The 23,856-nt window shown below is 45.0% G+C and overlaps 2 protein-coding genes and 1 pseudogene across 5 annotated transcripts in view; all 3 read left to right on the top strand.

Annotated features, from left to right (window-relative positions):
- The window catches only part of LOC100357099 (protein argonaute-4), a 43,020-nt gene extending 30,296 nt beyond the window's left edge, over window positions 1-12,724 (top strand). For all 3 annotated transcript variants that reach the window (XM_051832165.3, XM_051832166.3, XM_089301029.1), the window contains 3 exons: window positions 5,528-5,629; window positions 5,897-6,096; window positions 8,914-12,724. In XM_051832165.3, the coding sequence (XP_051688125.1) occupies window positions 5,528-5,629; window positions 5,897-6,096; window positions 8,914-9,022 (411 nt within the window). In that variant the 3' untranslated portion in view covers window positions 9,023-12,724. The remainder of the gene's footprint in view (window positions 1-5,527; window positions 5,630-5,896; window positions 6,097-8,913) is intronic.
- Window positions 12,725-14,350: 1,626 nt separating this feature from the next.
- Window positions 14,351-23,856, top strand: part of AGO1 (argonaute RISC component 1) — a 68,038-nt gene continuing 58,532 nt past the window's right edge. Inside the window, exon 1 of the mRNA XM_089301023.1 lies at window positions 14,351-14,495. Coding sequence (XP_089157149.1) covers window positions 14,441-14,495 — 55 coding nt within the window. The 5' untranslated portion in view covers window positions 14,351-14,440. The remainder of the gene's footprint in view (window positions 14,496-23,856) is intronic.
- On the top strand, window positions 20,469-22,561 carry LOC149125755 (WD repeat-containing protein 46 pseudogene; annotated as a pseudogene). The gene has a single exon (XR_016211120.1). The product of XR_016211120.1 is annotated as a WD repeat-containing protein 46 pseudogene (transcript).

Below are 23,856 nucleotides of genomic sequence, written 5' to 3'. Positions count from 1 at the left end.
ATCAGTCAAGGTAGACTAGGCTGTGCTATGGTAACACAGCAAAAACCCAACTCTTCATGGCTTACAAAGATTTCTTTCTGCTCACATTACACATTCATTGCGGCTCCACTGCAGCTGTGACCCTGCAGTCCTCGTGTTGGAACCTAGGCTGGCCGGAGGCATCTATGTGGAACATTGCCAGTCATTGTGGCAGAGGGGGAAAAGATACACAATAAGCCAAGTGCTGCCTCTTAAAGATTCTGCCCAGAAGTCACACATTTCAGGCCACATTGTATCAACCAAAGCAATTCACATGGCCCCTCTTGAGAGATTAATTGGGTGGGGAGATATAATCTTCCCTGAGGGAGGGGCCGGGAACATTTGGCAACAGTGATACAATGTACCACAGGCGTTTCAAGCAAAACATGTCTAAACCTTCTACTGGTTGTTTCATCCCCATCCAAAGCCTATTCATCTCCCAAGTTTTCCTTTTACCCTAACTTGGCATCATTATACCTTTAGTCAGCCAGCTTAGAAACTTCAGAGTTGTCCTAAAGTCTTCTCCTCCTTTCCTGTCCCCTGCCTGTGTCCAGTTGGTCCAACAGTCCTCTGTGTTGTATCCTGGTGTCTCTCTTGTCTCAGCTCTTCCTCTTGGGTTTCTGCTGCCCTAGGCGGAACACTTCTGTGTTGGAGTTGGAGAAGTCTCTCTGCAGTCTCCCTGTCTCCTTTCCTCCTTCACTAAGGCATTCTCTCCCCTCCATGCTGTCAAGGCTGAGTGTTTAAAACAAGATCTTATTGTGCAACTCCACTGCTCAAAAGTCTTCAGGCATTCCAGGGTTTAGCCTAGTGGCTAAGATGTCGGTTAAAATGCCCAAGCTCCATGTCGGAGTGCCTGGGTTCAATACCTGGCTCCAGTTCCGGACTCCAGCTTCCTGGTAATGCAGACCCTTCGAGGCAGTGGTGATGGCTCCAGTGATAACTTTCTGCCACCCATGTGGGAGACCTGGATTGAGTTTCTGACTCCCAACTTCAACCCAGCACAGTTCCAGCTGTGACAGGCATTTGGGGAGTGAACCAGTAGATGGGAATTAAGTCTGCCTATTCCTCTCCCCACTCTATCTCTACAATGTAAAAAATGCTCATGTGCCCTCATTCTCAACCATCACCTGCTGCCTCCCACAGTGCACATCAGCAGGAAGCTAGAATTGGAAGTGTAATCAGGACCCAAACCCAGGCTCTCCAGTTTGGGATACCAGTGTCCCAACTGGTGGCTTAACCACTAGACCAAATGCCCAACCGGTTTGTTCCTTTTTATTGCTGAGTAGTTTTTCATTAGCCAGAATTTGCTTATCTGTTCCTGAGTTTAGAGGTATTAGGAGTGTTTGCAGTTTTTAATCCCACCATACTTGTACTCTAAAATGTGGCTCAACTGTTTCCTTCCCACCACCTTTTCCCAGTGCCTCACATATGTCCTTATCACACTTCATTGTATTGTATGTGGTTTTTTAATTACTTATTTTATTTATTTGAAAGGCAGAGTTAAGGGAGAGAGAGAGAGAGAGGTCTTCCAGCTGGTTGTTCACTCCCCAAATGGCCACAGTGGCCAGGCTAAAGCTTCTTCTGTGTCTCCTAGATGGGTGCAGAGGCCCAAGGACTTGGACCATCCTCCACTGCTTTTTCAGGTGCATTAACAGTAAAAACTGGATTGGAAGTGGAGCAGCCAGGACTCAAACCCTTGACCATATGGGATGCTGGCATTGCAGGCAGCAGCTTTATCTGCTATGCCACAACGCCAGCCCCTGCATGTGGTTTTGTGAAGGCAGAAAGGCAAGCTCATTAGTTCTGTCTGTGTGTCAGGCTCTCATTGCTAACATCTGCTGCAAAGCCAAGTGGATAGATGCTCCAGAAATCATTGTTGCAATGAATGTGCCTGGATTCCCTTTTCCCCAAGGTATCGCATCTTCAGGCTCTCATCTAGAGAACCTGAGAGAATTTGGGGGAAAAAATTATTTATTTGAAAGAGTGACAGGGGCCAGTGTTGTGGCATAGCAGGTGAAGCCACCACCTGCAGTGCCAGCATCCCATATGGGCGCTGGTTCAAGTCCTAGCTGCTCCACTTCCAAGCCAGCTCCCCACTAATGCACTTGAGAAAGCAGCAGAATATGGCTCAAGTCCTTGGACCCCTGTACCCACATGGAAGACCCAGAAGAAGCTCTGGGCTCCTGGCTTCAGCTGACCCAACTCTGGCCATTGCAGCCATTTGGGGAGTAAAGTAGCAGATGTGAAATCTCCCTCTGTCTCTCTCTCTCTTTCTAACTCTGCCTTTCAAATAAATAATTCTTAAAAAAATATATAGAAGGAAGGAAGGAAAGAAAGAGTGAGCCATCCACTGGTTTACTCTCCAAATACCCACATCAGCTGGGACTGGACCCAGCTGAAACCAGGACCTAAGAGCTCCATCTGAGTCCCCCAGATGGCTGGCAGGAATGCAAGCACTTGAACCATCATCTGCTGCATTCCCAGGTGCATTAGCAGTAAAAGAAAAGTGGAGTAGCTGCAACTGGAACAGGCACTCTGATATGAGATGTGGGCACCCCAAGCAGCAGCTTAACCCACTGTACCACAACACTAATAGGTCCTAAAAGGGTTTTATGGGCAAATGTTTGGAAAATGCTACATACACCACCTCCCTCTCAAAGATTATAAGTAATAGAAAAAAATATTCTGAGAAGTTAGACAGTAAAAAAGCCTCTTAAACTTGTATCTTTACATAGTATTTCTCAAATTTGACCATAAACACATAAATACATCCTTCAAAAACTAATATTCCTGTGGCCAGTGCTGTGGTGCAGCAGGTTAAAGCCCTGGCCTGCAGTGCCAGCATCCCATATGGGTGCTGGTTTGAGTCCTGGCTGCTCCACTTCCAATCCAGTTCTCTGCTGTGGCCTGGGAAAGCAGTAGAAGATGGCCAAAGTCCTTGGGCCCCTGCACCTGCATGGGAAACCTGGAAGAGGCTCCTGGTTCCTGGCTTTGGATCAGCTCAACTCTGGCTATTGCAGCCATCTGGGGAGTGAACCAGTGCATGGAAGACCCCCCCACCCTTTGGCTCTATGTCTCTCTGTAACTTTGTCTTTCAAATAAATAAACTAAATATTTAAAAAAAAAAAAAACAAATATTCCTAACATACTTTGGGAAAAAGCACTCAAACTGTTTTACAGTAGTTCCCCCTTATCCGTGGGGAATAGATTCCAAGACCCCCCAGTGGATTCCTGAAACTACAGATAGTAGTGAACCCTATATGTTTTTTCTTATACATACAAATATACCTGTGATAAAAGTATAGCTCATAAATTTGGCACAGTAAGAGGTTAACAGTAAATACTAATAAAATAGAAAAATTATAATGATATACTATAAGTGATGTGAATATGGTCTTTCTATCCCAAAATATTTTCATTCCTCATTCCAGCATAGTAATCGTTTTGGTTGCAGTTGTTGAACAAACTGTAGAAAGTGAAACCTTGGATACAGGGGGAATGCTGTAACTCAGTTTTCCTCTGGTCTAGTTAGGTACCCAAATTCACATAAGAGCTTGAAGGGAAATTTTTCTATTCTCTAGAGCTATTGCATGCAGTGGTGTATGAACTTTTTTTTTTAGGAAAAGATTTATTTATTTATTTATTTGAAATGCAGGGTGACAGAGAAAGAAAGGAGGACAGAAAGATAGAAATCTTCCACCCACTGTTTCATTCCCCAAAGGCCAGGCCAAAGCCAGGAACTTTGAACTCCAACTGTATCTCCACACGAGGAGCAGGGACCCAGGTATTTGGGCCGTCCTCTGCTGCTTTCCCAGGCATTAGCAGAGACCTGGATTGGAAGCAAAACAGCTGGGACTTGAACCGGAGCTCTGATAGGGGATGCTGGCATTTCAAGTAGCAGCTTAACCTGCTGATCCACCATGCCAGTCCTTGTGTGTAGGAACTTCAGTTGAAGGTAATGATCATTAAAATGGAGCCAAATAAACTCCTGTCACATTTATGCCTATATGCCTATTGAACCCTGCTGTACAGCAGAGGAGGCTGACCAAATAGCAAGATTTCATTTCTTTCTTTGTAAATGAGCTTCTGAAATTACCCTCTCTACTTTCCTAGAAATTTAAAATTTTGACTCTAGAAGAATCTTAGAATTTTAAAAGAGCAAGAGATCACCACCTAATTTTATATACAATTAGATTAAGACACAGAAATGTTAGGCTTTGTTCAAATTATATAGTTGCAAAGTAGACCTAGATCTGAAACTGGTTTCTTTTATTCCTTCCTTCCTTCCTTTTTTTTTTTTTTTTAAGAATTATTTACTTATTTGAAAGGCAGGATTACAGAGAGAAAGGAAGAGAAATATTTTTTAAAGATTTATTTATTTATTGGAAAGACAGAGTTACAGAGAGGCAGAGGATGAGGGAGAGAGAGAGGTCTTCCTTTAGCTGTTAAACTCCCCAGATGGCCTCAATGGGCGGAGCTGCACTGATCCAAAGCCAGGAACCAGGAACTTCTTCCCGGTCTCCCATGTTGGTGCAGGGGCCCAAGGACTTGGGCCATCTTCTACTGCTTTCCCAGGCCATAGCAGAGAGCTGAATCAAGTGGAGCAGCAGGAACTGGAACTGGTGTCCATATGGAATGCTGGCAGTGCAGGCCATTGCTTTACCTGCTACACCACAGCCCCAGTCTCAAGAGATCTTCTGTATGCTAGTTCATTCCCCAAATGGCTGCAACAATCCTTGCCCAGCCCTGGCCGATGCAAGGAACCTGGAGCTCCATCCAGGTCTCCCATATCTGTAGAAGGGATCTATGTACTTGGGTCAGCTTCCACTGCTTTCCTGGTGCATTAGCAGGGAGCTGGATTGGAAGTGGAACAGCCTGGACTGAAACCAGTGCTCGTATGGGATGCCAGCATCGCAGGCAGTGGTTAAATCTGCTGTGCCACAATGCTGGCCTCTGCTACCAGTTTCTTAATTCCCATTTCAGGTGTTCTTTTTCTGATAATCATTTGCCAGTGACTTCTTTTATTAACTCCATGAAGTGTAAGGTTTATTGAACCTGGTGAGCTAGTTCAAAGATTTCTTCATCTTACCTTTTGCTAAAAGTTATGGAGTTTTGTTGTTGTTTTGTTTGTTTGTTTTTTAGTTCAAGTGAGGAAAAAAAAATGATTTTTTTTTCCAGGAAGCCTGTCCCTATTAAATGTTCATTTTTTTTACACCCTTTGTGAACCTGTGTCATCTGTAACTAGATGGCAATACTGCAGCCCAAAGCCACAGGTAAAAACTTATTCGTCTGGATTCCCCAAGAGACCCTGTAGTATGTTTGCTTGAGAAAATACTTCTAGGGTGAAATGGCTGAACTAAGGCAAAATCAGGGGATTCAGCATCTTGATTAAACTGGTCTTTAAGGCTTCACTCAAGAGCAGTTTGTCAACTTTTTACCAATTAACACATACCATTTAAAACATCCTGAGCACTAATATCCTCGATGACTAATTGCATTTTTTTGGTAGGTGGGGAAAAGTGGCAACGTACCAGCAGGCACTACCGTGGATAGCACCATCACTCATCCATCTGAGTTCGACTTTTACCTCTGTAGTCATGCAGGAATTCAGGTAACTTGGAAGCTGGTCTGGATCTTTGACTTGATAGGAAGGTGTTTGCAAATTCAGCAGTTAGCTTGAGTAGACTTGTTATTAAACATGGTAATTAACTTTGTTAATGCTTGTATCCTAGAATTGTAATCTGTTGGTCTAGGTATCTACTTGTAGATGTGCTAGGCTGAAATACTTCTGAGTTTAAGGAGTAAGTTTCAATTCTTATCTCCTTTCAGGTAGTCAGCCCATGTCAGAAACAGATTAATCATGCCACTCTTTCTCCAGGGAACCAGCCGTCCTTCGCACTATCAGGTCTTGTGGGATGACAACTGCTTCACGGCAGATGAGCTGCAGCTCCTGACCTACCAGCTGTGCCACACCTATGTGAGGTGCACACGCTCAGTCTCTATTCCAGCCCCTGCATATTACGCCCGGCTTGTAGCTTTTAGGGCCAGGTATCATCTGGTGGATAAAGATCACGACAGGCAAGTTTCTCAGGCACAATAAAAATCTCTTTCTCATTTAGCAGCATGTTAGTTTGTTTTTAAAGTTACTATAGAAGACATTTTAAATGATTTAAACTGCCCTCCAGGATTTAATTGCAACAAGCAAATAAAATTAGATGTGCCTTTGAGAGCTTATAACATGACTTTTGATCCAAGAAGTGCTCAGGCTTGTTTATACTTGTTTCTCTAAAGAAGTCTAATTTGGAGCTGCCTGTGGCTTTTGCGTGGAGCCAAATGCATTTCAGGTCTGATCAGGTCCTGAGTAACCTCAAAAGGTGGCCAACATGGCCCCCTGACTCCAGTCAGAGGTCTGTGGATTCCACTTCATGCAAAAGGGAGTCATGATCACTTCACTCCACTTTCCAGTGCAATCTGGGATGTACCAGTGAACCTATGTGTGGGAGGGGGCTAGGCCACTCTTAACCCCAAATAGGGATCCCAAGAGAATTGGACATTTTGACCTATTGCTGAGCTTCCTGCATTAATTTTCTCTTCCAAATGACCATCTGTAAAATATAGCAGTTTCTGGGCTCTTCCCCAAGTCTGAATTCAGCTGCTAAATTCTAGACATTCCACTGCAAGTCTATTTCTGTATGGTTGAAAATACACTATTACAGAAAAAGCCTGGCTGTGGCTTCATGCCTTCCATTCTATAATATACGTCCACTCATTCAGCATATTTATTAGGTTTGACTGTGAGCTTAGTATAGTGGTAGGTGCGAGAAATACTTACACATGGCTTCAGTCCATGAGGATTTTGTGTTTCAGTATGGGAAACAACACAGGCAAATATAGAACTGACAACTAGCCCATTATCAGTACAGATAAAAGTACATTACAATGTCAGAGGAAAGGCAGTTAGAGAAGACTTCATAGCCAGATGCAGAGGCTTTGGCTTTACAAAGAAAAGGATTTTCCAAGCAGAAGAAACAATGGACACAAAGGAGAGAAAGCACATGACATGTTTGGACAATATCAAGTTTTCTTTGGCCAGAGCATATTAAAGGGGAATAGCAGGCATGAGGCAGGGAAAGTATGTTAGAGCAAGACTGTCTTTGTTAAAAACAGAAAGCTATTCCTGGGGCTGGCACAGGGGTACAGACTTCTGACTACAGCCTGGCACAGGCCTGACTGTATGGTCACTGGGGAGTGAACCAGTAGGTAGAAGAGCTCTCCTTCTGTCTCTCCCTCTCTCTCTGTTGCTTTGCCTTTCAAATAAAAAAAATAAAACTTTAGGGGGAAGAAAAGCTATCCCTGGGATAGAATAGGTAGTTAATTGGCCGTGAATAGCAGAGGAGAAGATGAAATAAAGAATGACAAAGATTTTGAGGCTAGATGACAAAAACTGGTTAAAGCAGAGAAGGCAAAGGAGGAGTGATGAGTAATGGTTCACTATTGTCCCCCTTCCTTTGAAAAAGACATTTATATTTATTTGAGAGAGAGAGTAACAGACAGAAAGAGATCTTTCACTCTTCAAATGGTCACAATGACAGGGCTGAACCAGGCTGAAGTCAGGGAACTCCAGCCAAATCTCCCACATGGGTTGCCAAGGCCCAGATACTTGGGTCATCTTCTGTGCATTAGCAGAAAGCTGGAAGTGGAACAGCTGGAACTCGAACTGGCCTTCCCTTATGGAATGCCAACCTTGCAGGTGATATTGTGCCATGAATTGGCCCCAAGCTAAGCCCTTTGTATCACATGGTATGTTTATGCAGTACATTCAGAAATTGTTATTATTACCCTGAAATACCAAAATGCAGAGTTGTTACTTGTCCAAGGTTATATAGCTAGCAAAGAGAAAGCAGGAAGAGACAAATGGCACAGTAACATTTGCTGAGGGTCTAGTGGGTTACAGCCGTGTATTAGACACATAAATTCGTTCATTCAACAAATGGTTACTGAAACTATGCTATGTGCTGGGCAGTAGGGATAGAGTGGTGAGTGAGATGTACAAAGTTGCTGCTTTTTTAGGACGTACATGTAGTCTGGAAGTAAATCATTACCCAGTTAATAACTTAATTTCAGTTGTGTTTAGTAACATGAAACAAAAATGTTTTCACCGTGTACTGTGAAAGCATGTTCCAGGTTGACTCTGCACTTGAATTTGGAAGTTAGTATAGGTTCCTTTCTCTTCTTTAAATTTTTATGATTTATTTTCATTTTATTTGAAAGGCATAGAAACAGAGAGAGCTCTTCCATCTGCTGGTTCACTCCCCAGATATCTCCAACAGCCAGGATTGGGCCAATCCAAAGGCAGGAGCTCAGAACTCAACCTGGGTCTCTCATGTGGTAGACAGGGACCCAAGTACTTGAGCCATCACCTGCTGCTTCCCAGAGTGTGCATTAAGGGAAGCTGCATCTGAAGTGAAAAGACGGGGTTCAAATCAGGTGCTCTGCTGTGTGCTGCTGGGCTCCCAAGAAATGTCTTAATTGCTGCACCAAATGCCCATTGCCAGAATAGATTTCAATAGGGAAAATGGCATTTAGCTGAAACCTAGAGGATGAGTAGGAATTAATCCAATATAAATGGTAGCAAAAGTTCTCATAAAGGAACCAAGAAAGATCTGGGTCTATCCAGACTTTATTTTATGTAGTTCTTACAACTTCTCATTAAATAAGTTGTACTGCACTTCATGGTTAAGCGAACTGGTGGGTAAAGAGACATAACAAATTATTTGAGGAGCCAAGGCTTGAATCTGATATCTTCTTAAATCTGGTACCACCGACGCTGTTTGTAACGGTGAAATATAAAGTGGCCTTCTGTTACACCTATGTTTTGCTCTCTTCTTTTTACAGCGCGGAAGGCAGTCACGTGTCAGGACAGAGCAATGGCCGGGATCCTCAGGCCCTGGCTAAGGCTGTGCAGATCCATCACGATACCCAACACACGATGTATTTTGCCTGAGAGTCTCAGAAAAAAGAACCTGTTTGGCACCTCATGCAGCCTCAAAATGTTTCAAATGCCTACCACCTCTAGAGAGAGCCAAGTCGATCGCAGGTGGTCTTCTACCAGCAGCTCGGAATAGTTGCACTGAATCTACTTTCTTTGCAGCACTATCTGATGCATCAACAGAATTGAGCCATTTTTTTTTAAAGTAATAGATACTCATAGATTATCTTTTCTGATGCACTGGATGGAATTTTTACCTCAATGTGCAAAGGCTGATAGCCTGAACTTTTTAAAGGACTTTACAAGAAAGGATTCTATGGAATATTTTGCTAGCTGTGGTGTTCACCGCAACCCGCATCCCTCTAGTCTTATAGGAGAAGATTATTCCTTTTTTTCTGTTTTCATCAAGTGGAGTATATATGGATGAGAAAAACCAAACAATCTACTTCAGTTGAGTGTAACTATTTACTTGTGTATGTTCATGGACTTTTTAATGGAGATTCCTGACTTCGCCACTGTAAATGCCTTTAACGAGCATTAATTTTTGAAAGATTTACAAAGTTTTATTAGTTTTACTACTTTATATGATTGATCTCTGCAGACTTGTGCTGGTGCAAGTACAGGCTGCCAGGCAATTTGCACTATATTTGGCTTCAGATTCCGCAGGCAGTTATCTTATTGGATTGACTTTTGTGAATGTGTGACATAAACAGATATAATGCATGTCACAGTGACAGATAACACTGCCATGGTCAAAGTACTCATGTTTCTCCCTATTTGAAAAAGAAAATAGTTTTTAGTATTTTTCCAAGTTTTCAAAAGTGCCCATTCTATGCTGCTGTGTGGTTCGTTAGATCTAAATGATTTTTAAACTTTTCTCATAGAAAGTTAACTTTGGCAATAAACATTTTTTAAGATCCCTCCTCTTCTGTCCCCTGACAATGTAGTTTTCTAGATGAGATTTCAGTATGATTTTTATTAGCTATTTCTTATATATCATAATCTGGCAACTTCTGAAACTGGTCAGAAAAGACATATATTTCCATGCCTTTTTAAAGAATTGTTTTTACCTCTTTTATAGTCACAGTTGGTGTCCTGTCACTTTATTTTAAAATAAGCTAGAACCAGGATGCTTCCTTATTGGATAGGCTTTGCCAGTCCTTAAGGTACCTTGAGTGATGCTGCAACTCGCAAAAACGTACCAGCATTTAAACTTTTTTTTTTTCCTGAGAATCAAGGTTACTCACACAATTACTTGCTTCTCTTTCAAACTGAAATGTACTTGGTGGGTTTTCCTTCCTTTCATTATACTAAATCTGTGTAGAAAATATTGATTTTTCTTCATAGATTCTGGATTCTGCTCACAGGGAGAGGGGATTCGTTTCTTGTCTGAACAAAGGGAGCTGATCTAAAGCAAGCACCAGTTAAAACATAGGGAAAGTGTATTCTGTATTTAGTGTAGATAATATTTTGTGAATGGACAACAGCTACATATACCCTTGGTAATTCCAGCCAGTGTTTCCCAGCGCAGATTTTACTGACTTGGAATTCTGCATCCCGGAACATCAGGAATGAGAAACGGAAAGGGGGATAAAAGGCCCCAGAGCCACACTCCATAGAGCTGAGGAAAGTGTGGGGGAAGAGAGACACAGTGTGGTGAGAACAGTTTTCTGCCTCTGGAAGCCGCTGGTTGGGGAAACACTGGAGCGGATGGCAAAGGGTGTTTGCTTGAACTCATGGGTCAGTCCAAATCTCTTAATCTAGCCTTCTCAAAATCCCAGCAATATAAAGCACTGTTTTTCATCAATTGTGGAAACAAGCCTGTAAATACATTCAAGTTTACAGTTCCGCGGGCTATCGCTCAGCAGCACCGCCGACATTTGCTGAGACCGGTCTCCAAGTTTTGTAATGTGTGTTGAGCCCCCAGCTCATTGTGATGATGCAGACGCCCCTGATCTGAAGGTGATGGGAAGAAAGCAGGTTCTGTGACTGAAGCACAACGTAGGCAGGAGTGAAGAGATGGCAGTTGTTCGTTTCGTAAGATTTTCCTTTTTTGCAAATACCTCACTTGGATAATACAAATCAGGACATGTTGGTGAGGGGCTGGCTGCTGCTTTTATTCACACTTGTTCAGGGAGAGCACAGAAAATACCCTTCAGCATGGCCACTCTGGACCCAAGAAGAGGAAGAACGGAAGCTTTTGTGGAAGGAGGACTCAACGAGTGAAGAACTCTTGGTGGCTGGCTGGCAGGCCAGCAGGCACCTGCCCTGCACGGTAGTGCCTCGGGCTTGCTCGCTAGTAACGCACAGAAGTGTCACTTCTCACCATCTCCTGGCATGCACGGAACAGGGAGCAAGGCGGAGTACAGGGAAGTCCCGAACTACTTGCCTGCAGCTGGGCTCTACGCTTGACCTTGATCTACATAGTCTGTAAGACCTCAGTCAGTCCTTGGACACTGGGGCAAATCAGTGCAGTGGTGGAGGAAAAGCCAGGAGGCCTATTTTTATAGGAAAACAATACCATTAAGGGTGCAATGTTGTCATTTTGGACAAAAGGGAAGAAAATGATGAAGTAGGATCATTGGAAAAACTTGTTGAGGGGTGAATCTTTAAAAGGCGATCTCTGCAGAGTCAGAGTTGTGGCAATACTTTTGCAAGCAAGTCTGAATGCACAGTTTTAATTGAATTCGGCTTGACTATTCAAATAGGTAACCCCCTCAGGACTGATTGAATCGTTATGCATGTGTCAATCAATGGGAGGTGTGCATTCTCTACAAGTAGTGTTAGGCTGTTGGGTTTTCTAAATCGCAGCCTGTTTAGGCACTGTCATGTGGTGTGAAAGATTTAAATGTAGCAACGCTAATGAGTAACAATTTAGGGATAAGGAGCAAGGACATTAAGAGAGTGGTGAAAATTCAAATGGCGAACCCATGGTTTTGTTGTTGTGAGCCATTGAATCCTGAGCGATTTAGACAGTGAGCTAGCTGGTGTAATGTAGCCAGCATTCTGGGCAGGCAGAACATATTCATTCTTACTGTAAATTCTATTTGCTGCTTCCAAAGGTGATGATTTACAAGCAGACGTGTTCTATACGGTCTGCATTTTAGGATCTGGTGCCCAGCCTATATCAGAGCTTAACCTACCTGGCTCAGATACCTCTGCTTCCCAAGGGAAAAGTTAATCTACTGGTAGAATAAGGTTCACCCTCTCTACCCCACCCTAGCAACTCTTTGTGGATGTGCTGTAAGATTTTCTTGTTCAATAGCAAGGTGGTAGCTCTACTTTCATTTTAAGAAAGTGGAGGCTGAGGGCATTGTATCAAAACTTTCAACTCCAAGAATTTTTCCTTGTCAAATTCAAGGAAAGATCTTGTTATTGATGAACATTTTCTTATCCCTTGCTATTGACATATTCATGCTCTTTCTATGTCTAGTGGCTGACAATGTTTGCGTTTGTTCATTTGAATAATGGTGTGATTTCTGTTTCTATATTGTTAGATTTGTAATGTTTTAAATTTATTCAATTTGGACTGGATGTATGTCTCTAGCAATACGAGGTACTTTCTAAGCTATTAAGGGAGGGGCTATATCCCCATATTGAGAAAAGATAATGGTTGTTTAAATTTTGCATTTTTTTTTTTGGCCTGCAGGGATATTTTGTGTTCATGTGTCCAAAAATAAAATAAAAATAAGACAAATCGGCATTCTTGTGCCAAAACTTGTTTTGCTTGTCAATTGTCTGGTAAATGCAGAGTACACTGTAATGGCAACACACATGGTTGCTGTTAAAAAACAATTTCCTCCATTTGAGAAATTTGACAGCAACAGTGGGAAAACTTTGTGTTTTTAAATGCTCGGTCTTCCTATTTTTGTAAGTTGCCGTTTGGCAATTTCAGAAGGCATTTTCAGCAACATTTCACATATGAAAACTTTTAAGTATTCATCAGGATTCTAGGCACAGCTCTCAATGGGAAGATCTATTTAACTGATATCTTGGGGAAAATCTGTACTTTCCAGGAGGCAGTGGAGCCCAACTAACTTCTCCAGAGGAACTGCCCAAATTCACCCAACCTGGGGGTATCAATTATAACACCTTTTTTTTTGTTTTCTATTTTTTAAGGTTTTCACCAGCAAAACTTTTTTTAGGTCACAGTGGGGATGCTGCAGAAATATGCACAGTGGAGGCCTTATATCCTCAGAAAATTTGTGGTTTACCAGATGAGAAATTCCTACATGCAGCTCCCTCTACTAGAAGGGAATCTTCCCCCACCCCTGCACATAATATCTCCATTTCCACATTTATCAAACATTTATGATGGACTGGGTAATGCCAAGCTCACCCTGGGTGCTAAGAACACAGAAGAGTAAAAATCTTCAGAGTTCATTCTCCTGTATCATGGGGTGGAGGAGAAGGCATCGAGATTTACATTACCCAAAAGCTTCTATATGTCAGTCACTTTATGTTGACATCTTGAATCCCAGAAAACAGTCCTTTTAGGTGGATAGTGGTATCCTCCATTAAAAATGAAGAGTCAGCTTCGAAGATGCTAAGTACCACAGTTACCGAATGACAAAGCTAGAAGTTGAGTTCAGGCTAACTTTATTACACCTGCTATTGAGCACAAAACGAGAAAACACTGTGAGGAACTTAGAAGATGGTATCAAGAAACACTTGACAGTGGCTGTGATTTGGGGGATAGATCATGAAGCACAACAGGAGTTTGCCAGGTGAACAGGGGAGAGGATGTGGGGATTGTAGACACCCAGTTCCCTTACAGTACTTTAGAGCAGCTACGATCTTCGCCCAAATGCTTTCTTCTACTCCTTTGTGTGGGGAGCAACCCGGACTGGACTAAGTTACTGGAATTAAGACTTGTTCTATGCATCTGCTCTCCCACAATATGGCGCTGGGAGAGAAGAAAACAGCTTCTACGCAGCTGCCTCTTGCCAACTTGAGTGCTGACCTCCAGGAGCTGATCCTGCTCCTGATTGGAGGAGAGCAGCGTACTCGGCGTGTGGGCAGCTGAGTTAGGATTGGCGGAGGAGGACTATAAAGGAGGAGAGAGACGGCATGTACTAGGAACATCTAAGGGGAACACCTGTGCAGCCCCCGAGAGAGCCGGCCGGCGGTGTGCCGCTCCCCTGCGGAAGTGGGGAAAGTGGCAGGGGGAACCGCCCTTCCACGGAGGTGGAAGGGACAGTAGCCAACCCGGGAAGAACCAGCAGCAAACCCGGGGAGGGCCGAGCAGACAAAAGAACAGCGCAGGGTCCTGTGTCGTGCCTCCACGAAGATGGGGAGCGACACTTTGGAAGACAGAAACCTTTTTTTTTTTTTTTTTAATGAGAAATGCATTATTTTGTGTGATTCAGGTGGGTCCAAGTCTCCTCACCCCCACTTGTACCCTGCTCATGTCTATTCCTGAGTTACAGGAGGATGTGTTACACCAGTCAGGAATGGTTCATGTGCCCACTCCTGTTGGAGGAGAGAGGTAAGTAATTAGATAAATGACAAACTGTCAGAAGGCATGTGTCTCTTCTGTCTCTTTGTGCTTTGGTTCTGATTTCCTTGTGTTGACTTTATTCTCTAGAAGCTAGTGGCAGGTATTTTACTTTTTTTTTTTTCCAGGCAGAGTTAGTGAGGGAGACAGAGAGAAAGGTCTTCCTTCCTTTGGTTCACCCCCTAAATGGCTGCTACGGCCGGCGCACTGCGCCGATTCAAAGCCAGGAACCAGGTGCTTCCTCCTGGTCTCCCATGCGGTGCAGGGCCCAAGCACTTGGGCCATCCTCCACTGCCTTCCCAGGCCACAACAGAGAGCTGGACTGGAAGACGAGCAACCAGGACAGAATCCGGTGCCCCAGTCGGGACTAGAACCCGGGGTGCCAGTGCCGCAGGCCTAATGGCAGTTTTTAAGGAGAAAGACAAAATTTGATAGAGTTGGTGAATAGGAAGAATACTAGCAAATGTATTGCATAATCACTGAAGGAAAGAAATGAATTTAGTCTGACAAACATGTCTGGAGCTTTTGTCAGGTACTAGAAGCTACTAAGATGATGAACACAAATTCTGGCTGTTGAGGGATTCACTTGTACACTTGGGGGCTACACATGTGAAAGATAGCTTTGAGGGTTAAGTGCTATGAGAATATATACAGGGGATCATAGAATCACTTAGAGAGGTCCTTACCCCAACCTGGGAAATCAAGGATGTCTTCTTGGGAGAAGTGATGACTGAGCTGTCTTATTAAAAAAAAAAAAAAATGAGAGTTCTATAAGTGAATAAGGTGTAAGAAGACATTCCAGGAATTCTGGTCATGGGCAAAGGCACAGAATAGGAAAAAAGATCATGACATTTGGATGAATTACAAATAATTTTAGTACTCTTAGCTTTAAAAGGTAAGAGAGGAAGTGCAAGTGATAAGCATAGACAGTGGAGCAGGCACCAGTTCCTCACAGGACAGGGTTTAACTGGCATTCTAAAGAGTTTAGAGCTTTTTCACAGGTGCGGAGGGATAGCAGATTCCGATTTGTGCTAGTTTGCTAGCAGCTAGCAGGAATCTTTTGGATAGGTTGAAGCTGAAGTTCCACTGAAGGGAAGTTCAAGTTTTATTGCAATGCTAAGCAAAAGCTGAGTAGGCTTGAACTCCAGCAGTGATGATGCAATTGGAGGGAAAGAAAGAACACAAGAGACAGACATAAAATAGAAGTTGAACCTGGTGATGGAGCAGATTTGGGGTGTAAGGAGAAGGAGGGAGACTCGTAAGGTGACTTCTAGATTTCTGGTTTGGGTGGCTTAGTAAACCACAGAACACTGAGAACGAACACAGGAGAAGAAGATTTGTTGGAAGGATGAAGGTGGTAAGTTCAATTTTGGACAAGCTGGTTTTGAGGGCTTGTACTGGAACAAGAAATTGGAAGCCATCAGTATATAGGTTGTGGTTAAAGTCATTCAAATGTATGCCCAGAAAGATCATGCAGGGTGAGAAGAAATAAAAAGCATGGGGTCCTAGGGAATACAAATACTTACAGAGTAGACAGAGGAGCAGGGTTATACAAGGGAGAATACAGAACGGACAAAGATCAAAGAACCAGTTGTTCTAGAAACTAAAGGAGAAGAGCATTTCATCAAGTGTCTATAGGATAAGCAGTTAGCTGTGTGACACTGGGCAAGTTACTTAGTCTTTCCTGGTTTTCTTATTTGTGAAATGGAGATAATAACTAGTATTTACATCCAAGAGTTTAAGGATTACATGAGAAAAAACTATGTAAAGACTGGGAAGCAACTAGCTGCAATAAGGAAGGGATCAACTATCCAACACTCGTGTAGAAAGACTAGATCTGGGCTGGCGCCGCGGCTCACTAGGCTAATCCTCCGCCTAGCGGCGCCGGCACACCGGGTTCTAGTCCCGGTTGGGGCGTCGGATTCTGTCCTGGTTGCCCCTCTTCCAGGCCAGCTCTCTGCTGTGGCCAGGGAGTGCAGTGGAGGATGGCTCAGGTGCCTGGGCCCTGCACCCCATGGGAGACCAGGAAAAGCACCTGGCTCCTGGCTCCTGCCATCGGATCAGCGCAGTGCGCCGGCCGCAGCACGCCGGCCGTGGCGGCCATTGGAGGGTGAACCAACGGCAAAGGAAGACCTTTCTCTCTGTCTCTCTCTCTCACTGTCACTCTGCCTGTCAAAAAATAAAAAGAAAGAAAGAAAGAGAGAGAGAGAGAAAGAGAGAGAGAGAGAAAGAGAGAAAGACTAGATCTGAAAGTGTCCATCGGAAATTGCAAGGAAGTTGTAGGTGACCCCACAATGCAGCGTCTTTAGCAATCTGAAGAATGCACAGCACAGATCCTTTCCTCAGGGAGTTGAACCCAATGTGAAGGAATGAATTCTGAAATGACTAGAGTGGGAAGTGTTTAGTTTTTCAAGATTGGAGCTCATTTACACATAAGGGAAGGACACAGCAGAGAGGGAAATTGAAAATAGTGGAAAGAGAAGAGGGAGAACTTGAAGGCAGTTGTAGGGAATGCCGTCCAACATTCAGGTGTAAAGAACTGGGAGAGGGCTAGAAGTATGAGGAGACTCTATTCTAACTTACTGAAACATAACATTCTTGTAGTAAAGTATGCAAATCTATACTGTTACAGACCAAATATTCACAAAGCAGACATCCATGTCTGACATCCATCTTAAGTCACCCAGATTTAAGAACGGAGGTATAGAGCACTTCAGAAGCTCTCCTAGACTCCTCCCCAGTCACTACCTGAAAATCATCTTCCTAAAGATACCCACTATCTTTAAAAACAATTTTATGGGCTGGCGCCGCAGCTCACTAGGCTAATCCTCCGCATGCGGCGCCAGCACCCCGGATTCTAGTCCCGGTTGGGGCGCCGTATTCTATCTGGTTGCAGCTCTTCCAGTTCAGCTCTCTGCTGTGGCCAGGGAGTGCAGTGGAGGATGGCCCAGGTCTTTGGGCCCTGCACCCCATGGGAGACCAGGAGAAGCACCTGGCTCCTGGCTTCGGATCAGTGCTGTGTGCCGGCCGCAGCGGCCATTTGGGGGTGAACCAACGGAAAAGGAAGATCTTCCTCTCTTTCTCTCTCACTGTCCACTCTGCCTGTCAAAAAAAAAAAAAAAAAAAAAAAAAAAAGAAAGAAAGAGAAAGAAAGAAATGAAAGAAAAAGAAAAAAATTTTTTGTGGAAGTTTAATTGATGCGCAAAAATTCTCACATTTAATGCCTACAATTTAATGGATTTGGACATATGTATACAGCTGTGAAACCATTACCACAATCAAAGTTATAAATGTATCTATCAACAATCACTGTCTTGACTTGCAGTATATTGATTGTTTTGCTTGTTTTGGAGTTTATATAGATGGGATATTTTGCTTTTGGCCTCTTTAGAACAATTTTGCTTGTAAGATTCATTCATGTTGTTGCCCATAGCAGAAATGTGTTCATTTTTATTACTGTGTGATACTCCATTGTAATAACATGTGGACCAGGTTTTGGACACTTGGGTTGTCTCTTGATTATTGTGAATAATGTTACCAGGAACACACTGTACAAATACCTCTTCAAGACTCTGCTTTCAATTATTTTGGATACAAACCCAGAAGTGGAATTGCTGGATCATATGATAATACTGTTTATCTTTTTGAGAAACTGCTATAATGTTTCCAAAGCAACTGCACTACTTTTTATAAGATTTTTATTTATTTATTTGAAAGGTAGAGTTACAGACAGAGAGATTGAGAGGCAGAGAGAGAGGTGTTTCATCCACTGGTTCACGCCCCAAATGGCTGCAACAGCCGAACTGGGCTGATCCGAAGCCAGGAGCCAGGAGCTTCTTCTAGGTCTCCCACATAGGTGCAGGGGCCCAAGGACTCGGGCCATCTTCTACTGCTTTCCCAGGCCATAGCAGAGAGCTGGATTGGAGGAGGAGCAGCTGGGACACAAACCAGCACCCATAGAGGATGCCAGTGCTACAGGCAGCAGCCTAACCTGCTGTGCCACAGCACTGGCCCCAATAACTGCACCATTTTACCTTCCTACTAACAGCATGCAGTTTCTCTATATTCTCATCAATACTTGTATTTTTTTGCTTGCATTTTTGTTTTGTAATAATAACCACTGTACTGAGTGTAAAGTGGTATCTTATTGTGGTTTTGCCTCTCATTTCCCTGATTGCTAATGATATTGAGCATCTTTTGATATGCTCAGCAGATGATGGGTAAAGTGGCTGGATCCCTGCCACCCACATGGGAGTCCTGGATTGTACTGTGGCTCTGGGTTCTGGACTGGCCCAGTCTTAACTGTTATGGGCATTTGGGGAATGAGCCAGCAAATGAAAGCTCTGTCTGTCTCGGTCTCTTCCTATATATATTAAATTTTTCAAAAGATGTTCATTTTGGCACAATATTTTGAAATCCATGAATAGTTTTTTCATAATACGCATTTCCACAAACTTTATGAATCCCTCTCACATCAGACTGTCTTGCAGGACTGGGGCTGTGACATAGTGGGTAAAGCTGCCACCTGGAGTGCCAGCATCCCCTGTGGGCGCCAATTCAAGTCCCAGCTGCTCCAATTCCAGTACAGCTCTCTGCTATGGCCTGGGAAAGCAGTAGAAGATGGCACAAGTCCTTGGGCCCATGCACCTGTGTGGGAGACCCAGGGGATGCTCTTGGCTCCTGGCTTCGGATCAGTGCAGCTCTGGCTGTTGCGGCCAGTTGGGCAGTGAACCAGCGGATGGAAGACCTCTCTCTCTCTCTGCCTCTCCTTCTCTCTGTGGGTAACTCTGACTTTAAAATAAATAAATCTTTATAAAAAAAAAAAGACTGTCTTGCTGGGCCCAGCATAGCGGGAAAGCTACCACCTGCAGCACTGGCATCCCATATGGGCACCGGTTGGAGTTCCAGCCACTCCCTTTCCTATCCAGCTCCCTGTTAATGGCCTAGGAAAAGCAGCAGAAGATGGCTCAAGTGCTTGGACCCCTGCAACCATATGGGAGACCCAGATGAAGCTCCTGGCTCCTGGTTTTGGCCTAGCCCAGCCCTGACCATTGTGGCCATTTGGGGCATGAACCAGCAGATGGAAGATCTCTCTCTCTTTCCTTCTTTACCTCTCCCTCTCTGTAACTCTGCCTTTCAAATACTTCTTAAAGAAACTAGAAGACTTACCATAGAGTCTCTCTTCTCCACTTCGCCCAGTCCTTGCTGACCATGCTGTTGGAGCCCATGTGGCAAGGATTTGTGAGGGGTCTCTAGGAGCTAAGGGTGTCCTTCAATTACCAAGCAACAGAGAGATGGAGGCTCTTGATTTTATCAGAAAATTGGATGCTGCTAAAGACCATGTGAGCTGCGAAGTGGATTCTTTCCCAGTCAAACCTCCAGATGAGAATCTAGCCCTAGCCTGGATACACCTCCATTGCAGTCTGTGGTTATGCAAAGCAGAACATCTAGTTAAGCCATGCCTGGAATGTTGACCTGCAGGAACTCTGAGACACTCAACTCTGCATTGTATTAAGACCCTACATTTGTGATAGTTCACTAAGCAACAATTGATAATTAATACACTATCTGAATTCAAGACTTATTGTATAACTACACTGATCAAGATAGTGATACATTAGCATAAAGATAGATAGATACATGGAATGAAAGAGAGTTCAGAAATATGCCCATAAATACATAGCAAATGGCCTTTTAACACAAACAGGGCAATTTAATGGGGAAATATTTTCAAAAAATGATTCTGGAACAATTGGATAGCTATGTGCAAAAACAAAACAAAAGAACCTTGACCTTTATTTCTCACCATATATAAAATTAACCCAAAATGGATCACCTGCCTAAATGTAAAAGTCAAAAACTACAAAAGTCTTAGGAGGAAACATGGAAGACAGTCTTAGTGACCTTGGGTTTGGACAAGATTTTTTAAAAGATTTATTCGTTTGAAAGGCAGAAGGACAGACTTCCGGGAGAGTCTAAGCCGACTGTGGGACAGCTGAGAGATTTGCACGTGGATCGTTGTTCCAGTGGGCGAGATGGAGACAGTCCCAAAGCCCAGTCAGGATGCCCCACCCAAGAAGGACAAACCTCAGGCCAAGAGGAAGAAACCGCGGCGATACTGGGAAGTGGACACCACTCCGAGCTCCACCTGCGCCTCTCCAGGCCCGCCTCCTAAGAAGAAGCGGAACCGGGAGCTCTGGCCCCAGAGACCAAAGAACACTCAGGTCACAAAGATGTTGCGCATCTCCAAGAAGCCCCTGGTCGCGAGGAAGTCTCGAGGGCCGAAGAAGCCGGAGCCCCAGCGGAGCTTGTCTGGGGCCCAGGACCCCCTCCCGGGCCCCGCCCCCGTCCCGGTGGAGGCAGCCCGGAAGTTCCGTCGCATTGACAAATCTAAAAAGCTGCCGCCTTCCAAGTCCAAGACGCGCAGCAGACTTGAGGCAGCTGAAGCTGAGGAAGAGGAAACCAGCGTCCAAGCTGCCCGCTCGGAGTTGCTGCTTGCTGAGGAGCCTGGGTTCCTGGAAGGGGAGGATGGGGAAGACACAGCAAAGATCCGCCAGGCTGACATTGTGGAGGCCGTGGACATCGCAAGTGCAGCCAAGCACTTTGACTTGAATCTGCGGCAGTTTGGACCGTACCGGCTGCATTACTCTCGAACCGGGAGACACCTGGCTTTAGGCGGGCGTCGGGGTCACGTGGCTGCATTCGACTGGGTGACAAAAAAGCTCATGTGTGAGATCAACGTCATGGAGGCAGTGCGGGACATCCGGTTCCTTCATTCCGAGGCTCTGCTTGCTGTCGCTCAGAACCGCTGGCTCCACATCTACGACAACCAGGGCATCGAGCTGCACTGCGTCCGCCGCTGTGACCGAGTGACGCGCCTGGAGTTCCTGCCCTTCCATTTCCTCCTGGCCACGGCTTCAGAGACAGGGTTTCTGACCTACCTGGATGTGTCGGTGGGGAAGATTGTGGCCGCTCTGAACGCCCGGGCTGGGCGGCTCCGCGTCATGGCTCAGAACCCTTACAATGACGTCATCCACCTTGGGCACAGCAACGGCACGGTGTCTTTATGGAGTCCAGCCATGAAGGAGCCCCTGGTGAAGATTCTCTGCCACCGTGGTGGCGTCCAGGCTGTGGCAGTAGATGCCACAGGCACGTACATGGCCACCTCCGGCCTAGACCACCAGCTGAAGATCTTTGACCTGCGGGGGACATTCCAGCCTCTGAGTGCTCAGACGCTGCCCCAGGGAGCAGGGCACCTGACCTTCTCCCAGCGAGGACTGCTGGCTGCGGGAATGGGCGACGTTGTCAGCATCTGGGCCGGGCAAGGCAAGGCCAGCCTGCCCTCCTTAGAAAAGCCCTACCTCACCCACCGGCTCACAGGCCATGCCCATGGCCTTCAGTTCTGCCCCTTTGATGATGTTCTGGGAGTGGGACACAGTGGGGGCATCACTAGCATGCTGGTGCCCGGGGCTGCTGAGCCCAACTTTGATGGTCTGGAGAGTAACCCGTACTGGAGCCGGAAGCAGCGCCAGGAGTGGGAGGTGAAGGCCTTGCTGGAGAAGGTTCCTGCAGAGCTCATCTGTTTGGACCCACGAGCCCTGGCCGAAGTGGACGTCATCTCTCTGGAGCAGGAAAAGAAGGAGCAGATAGAGAGGCTGGGCTATGACCCCGAGGCCAAGGCTCCCTTCCAGCCAAAGCCAAAGCAGAAGGGCCGCAGCTCCACAGCGAACGTGGTGAAGAGAAAGAAGAAGGTCATGGACAAGGAGCACAGGGACAAGGTCCGGCAGAGCCTCGAGCAGCAGCAGCAGCAGCAGCAGCAGCAGCAGGAGAAGCCCAAGCCCACGGGGGCCCGGCCATCTGCCCTGGACAGATTCGTGCACTGAGCCGGGCTCCGGCTTGGCTGGGAACAACCATCTTTCACCAAGATCACCTGTATGGAAATGACAATTTCTTGGAATATCAGGGCAAGGTGGGAGGGGGCAGTGTGCCCCCTTCCTGGGGTGGGCTGGTATTAAAGAGGAAAGTGGTTTATTTTTTGGATAAAAAAAAAAAAGAAAGGCAGAAGGACAGAGAGAGAGAGAGAGAGAGAGAGATTCACTCCACAAATGGCCACAATGGCCAGGGCTGAGCCAGGCTGTAACCAGTAGCAGGAATCCATCCAGGTCTCCCAACTACTTGGGCCATTTTCCAGTGCTTTTCCGGGTGTACCAGCAGGAAGCCGGATCGGAAGCAGAACAGCTGGGACTTCAACCAGCACTACAATGTGGGATGTAGGTGTCACCAGCAGTGGCTTAACTCATTGTACAAAGTTGACTCTGGCGAAGATTTCTAAAGCATAACACAAAAGCATTAACTTTAAAAGAATAGTATAAATAAATTGGATTTAATAAAATTTTTGAATAAAAATTTATTATAAATTATCTAATTATCCAATTTTGTTTTGAAAATGAAGAGGTAATATATAACTGAAGGAATATTTACAAAACAAATCTTCAATAAGTTCATGTAAAATGCACATTATGAAAAAATTATTCATTCGGCCGGCGCCGCGGCTCACTAGGCTAATCCTCCACCTAGCGGCGCCGGCACACCGGGTTCTAGTCCCGGTCGGGGCGCCGGATCCTGTCCCGGTTGCCCCTCTTCCAGGCCAGCTCTCTGCTGTGGCCAGGGAGTGCAGTGGAGGATGGCCCAGGTGCTTGGGCCCTGCACCCCATGGGAGACCAGGAAAAGCACCTGGCTCCTGGCTCCTGCCATCGGATCAGCGCGGTGCGCCGGCCGCAGCGCGCCGGCCGCGGCGGCCATTGGAGGGTGAACCAACGGCAAAGGAAGACCTTTCTCTCTGTCTCTCTCTCTCACTGTCTACTCTGCCTGTCAAAAAAAAAAATAATAATAAAATAAAAAATTATTCATGAATTTCAAAATTTTTTTCACCAAGATAACTTATCCTTAAATCCCATTTTGCACAAACTTTTAAAAAAAGTTTATTTATTTTGAGAGACAGCTCCTATCCACCAATTCACTCCTCAAATGCCAAGAAAAGCTTGGCCAAGAGCCAAGAACTCAAGCCAGGTCTCCCACACAGGTGGCAGAGACCCAATTACTTGACCATCACTATCACCTCCCAGAGTCTGCATTAACAGAAAGTTGGAGTCAGGAGGGGGAGTTGAATACTGAACCCAAGCACTCCCATGTGGAACAAAGGCATCTTAACCAGCTTCTTAATTGTTAGACCAAATGTCTCTTCTCCATGAGCCTTTTGAAGTACCCCTGTATATCGGGCAAAGGACTTGGATCAAGAACGTATAAGACATTCTGGGGCCAATGCCATGGCTCACTTGGTTAATCCTCCACC

The sequence above is a fragment of the Oryctolagus cuniculus genome, chromosome 7 (genome assembly GCF_051225735.1).
Source record: "Oryctolagus cuniculus isolate XC-2025 breed Fujian yellow rabbit chromosome 7, ASM5122573v1, whole genome shotgun sequence".
Classification (NCBI taxonomy): Eukaryota; Metazoa; Chordata; class Mammalia; order Lagomorpha; family Leporidae; genus Oryctolagus; species Oryctolagus cuniculus.
Note: the sequence above shows the minus strand (reverse complement) of the source record. Positions and strands in the feature narration are given on the sequence as shown.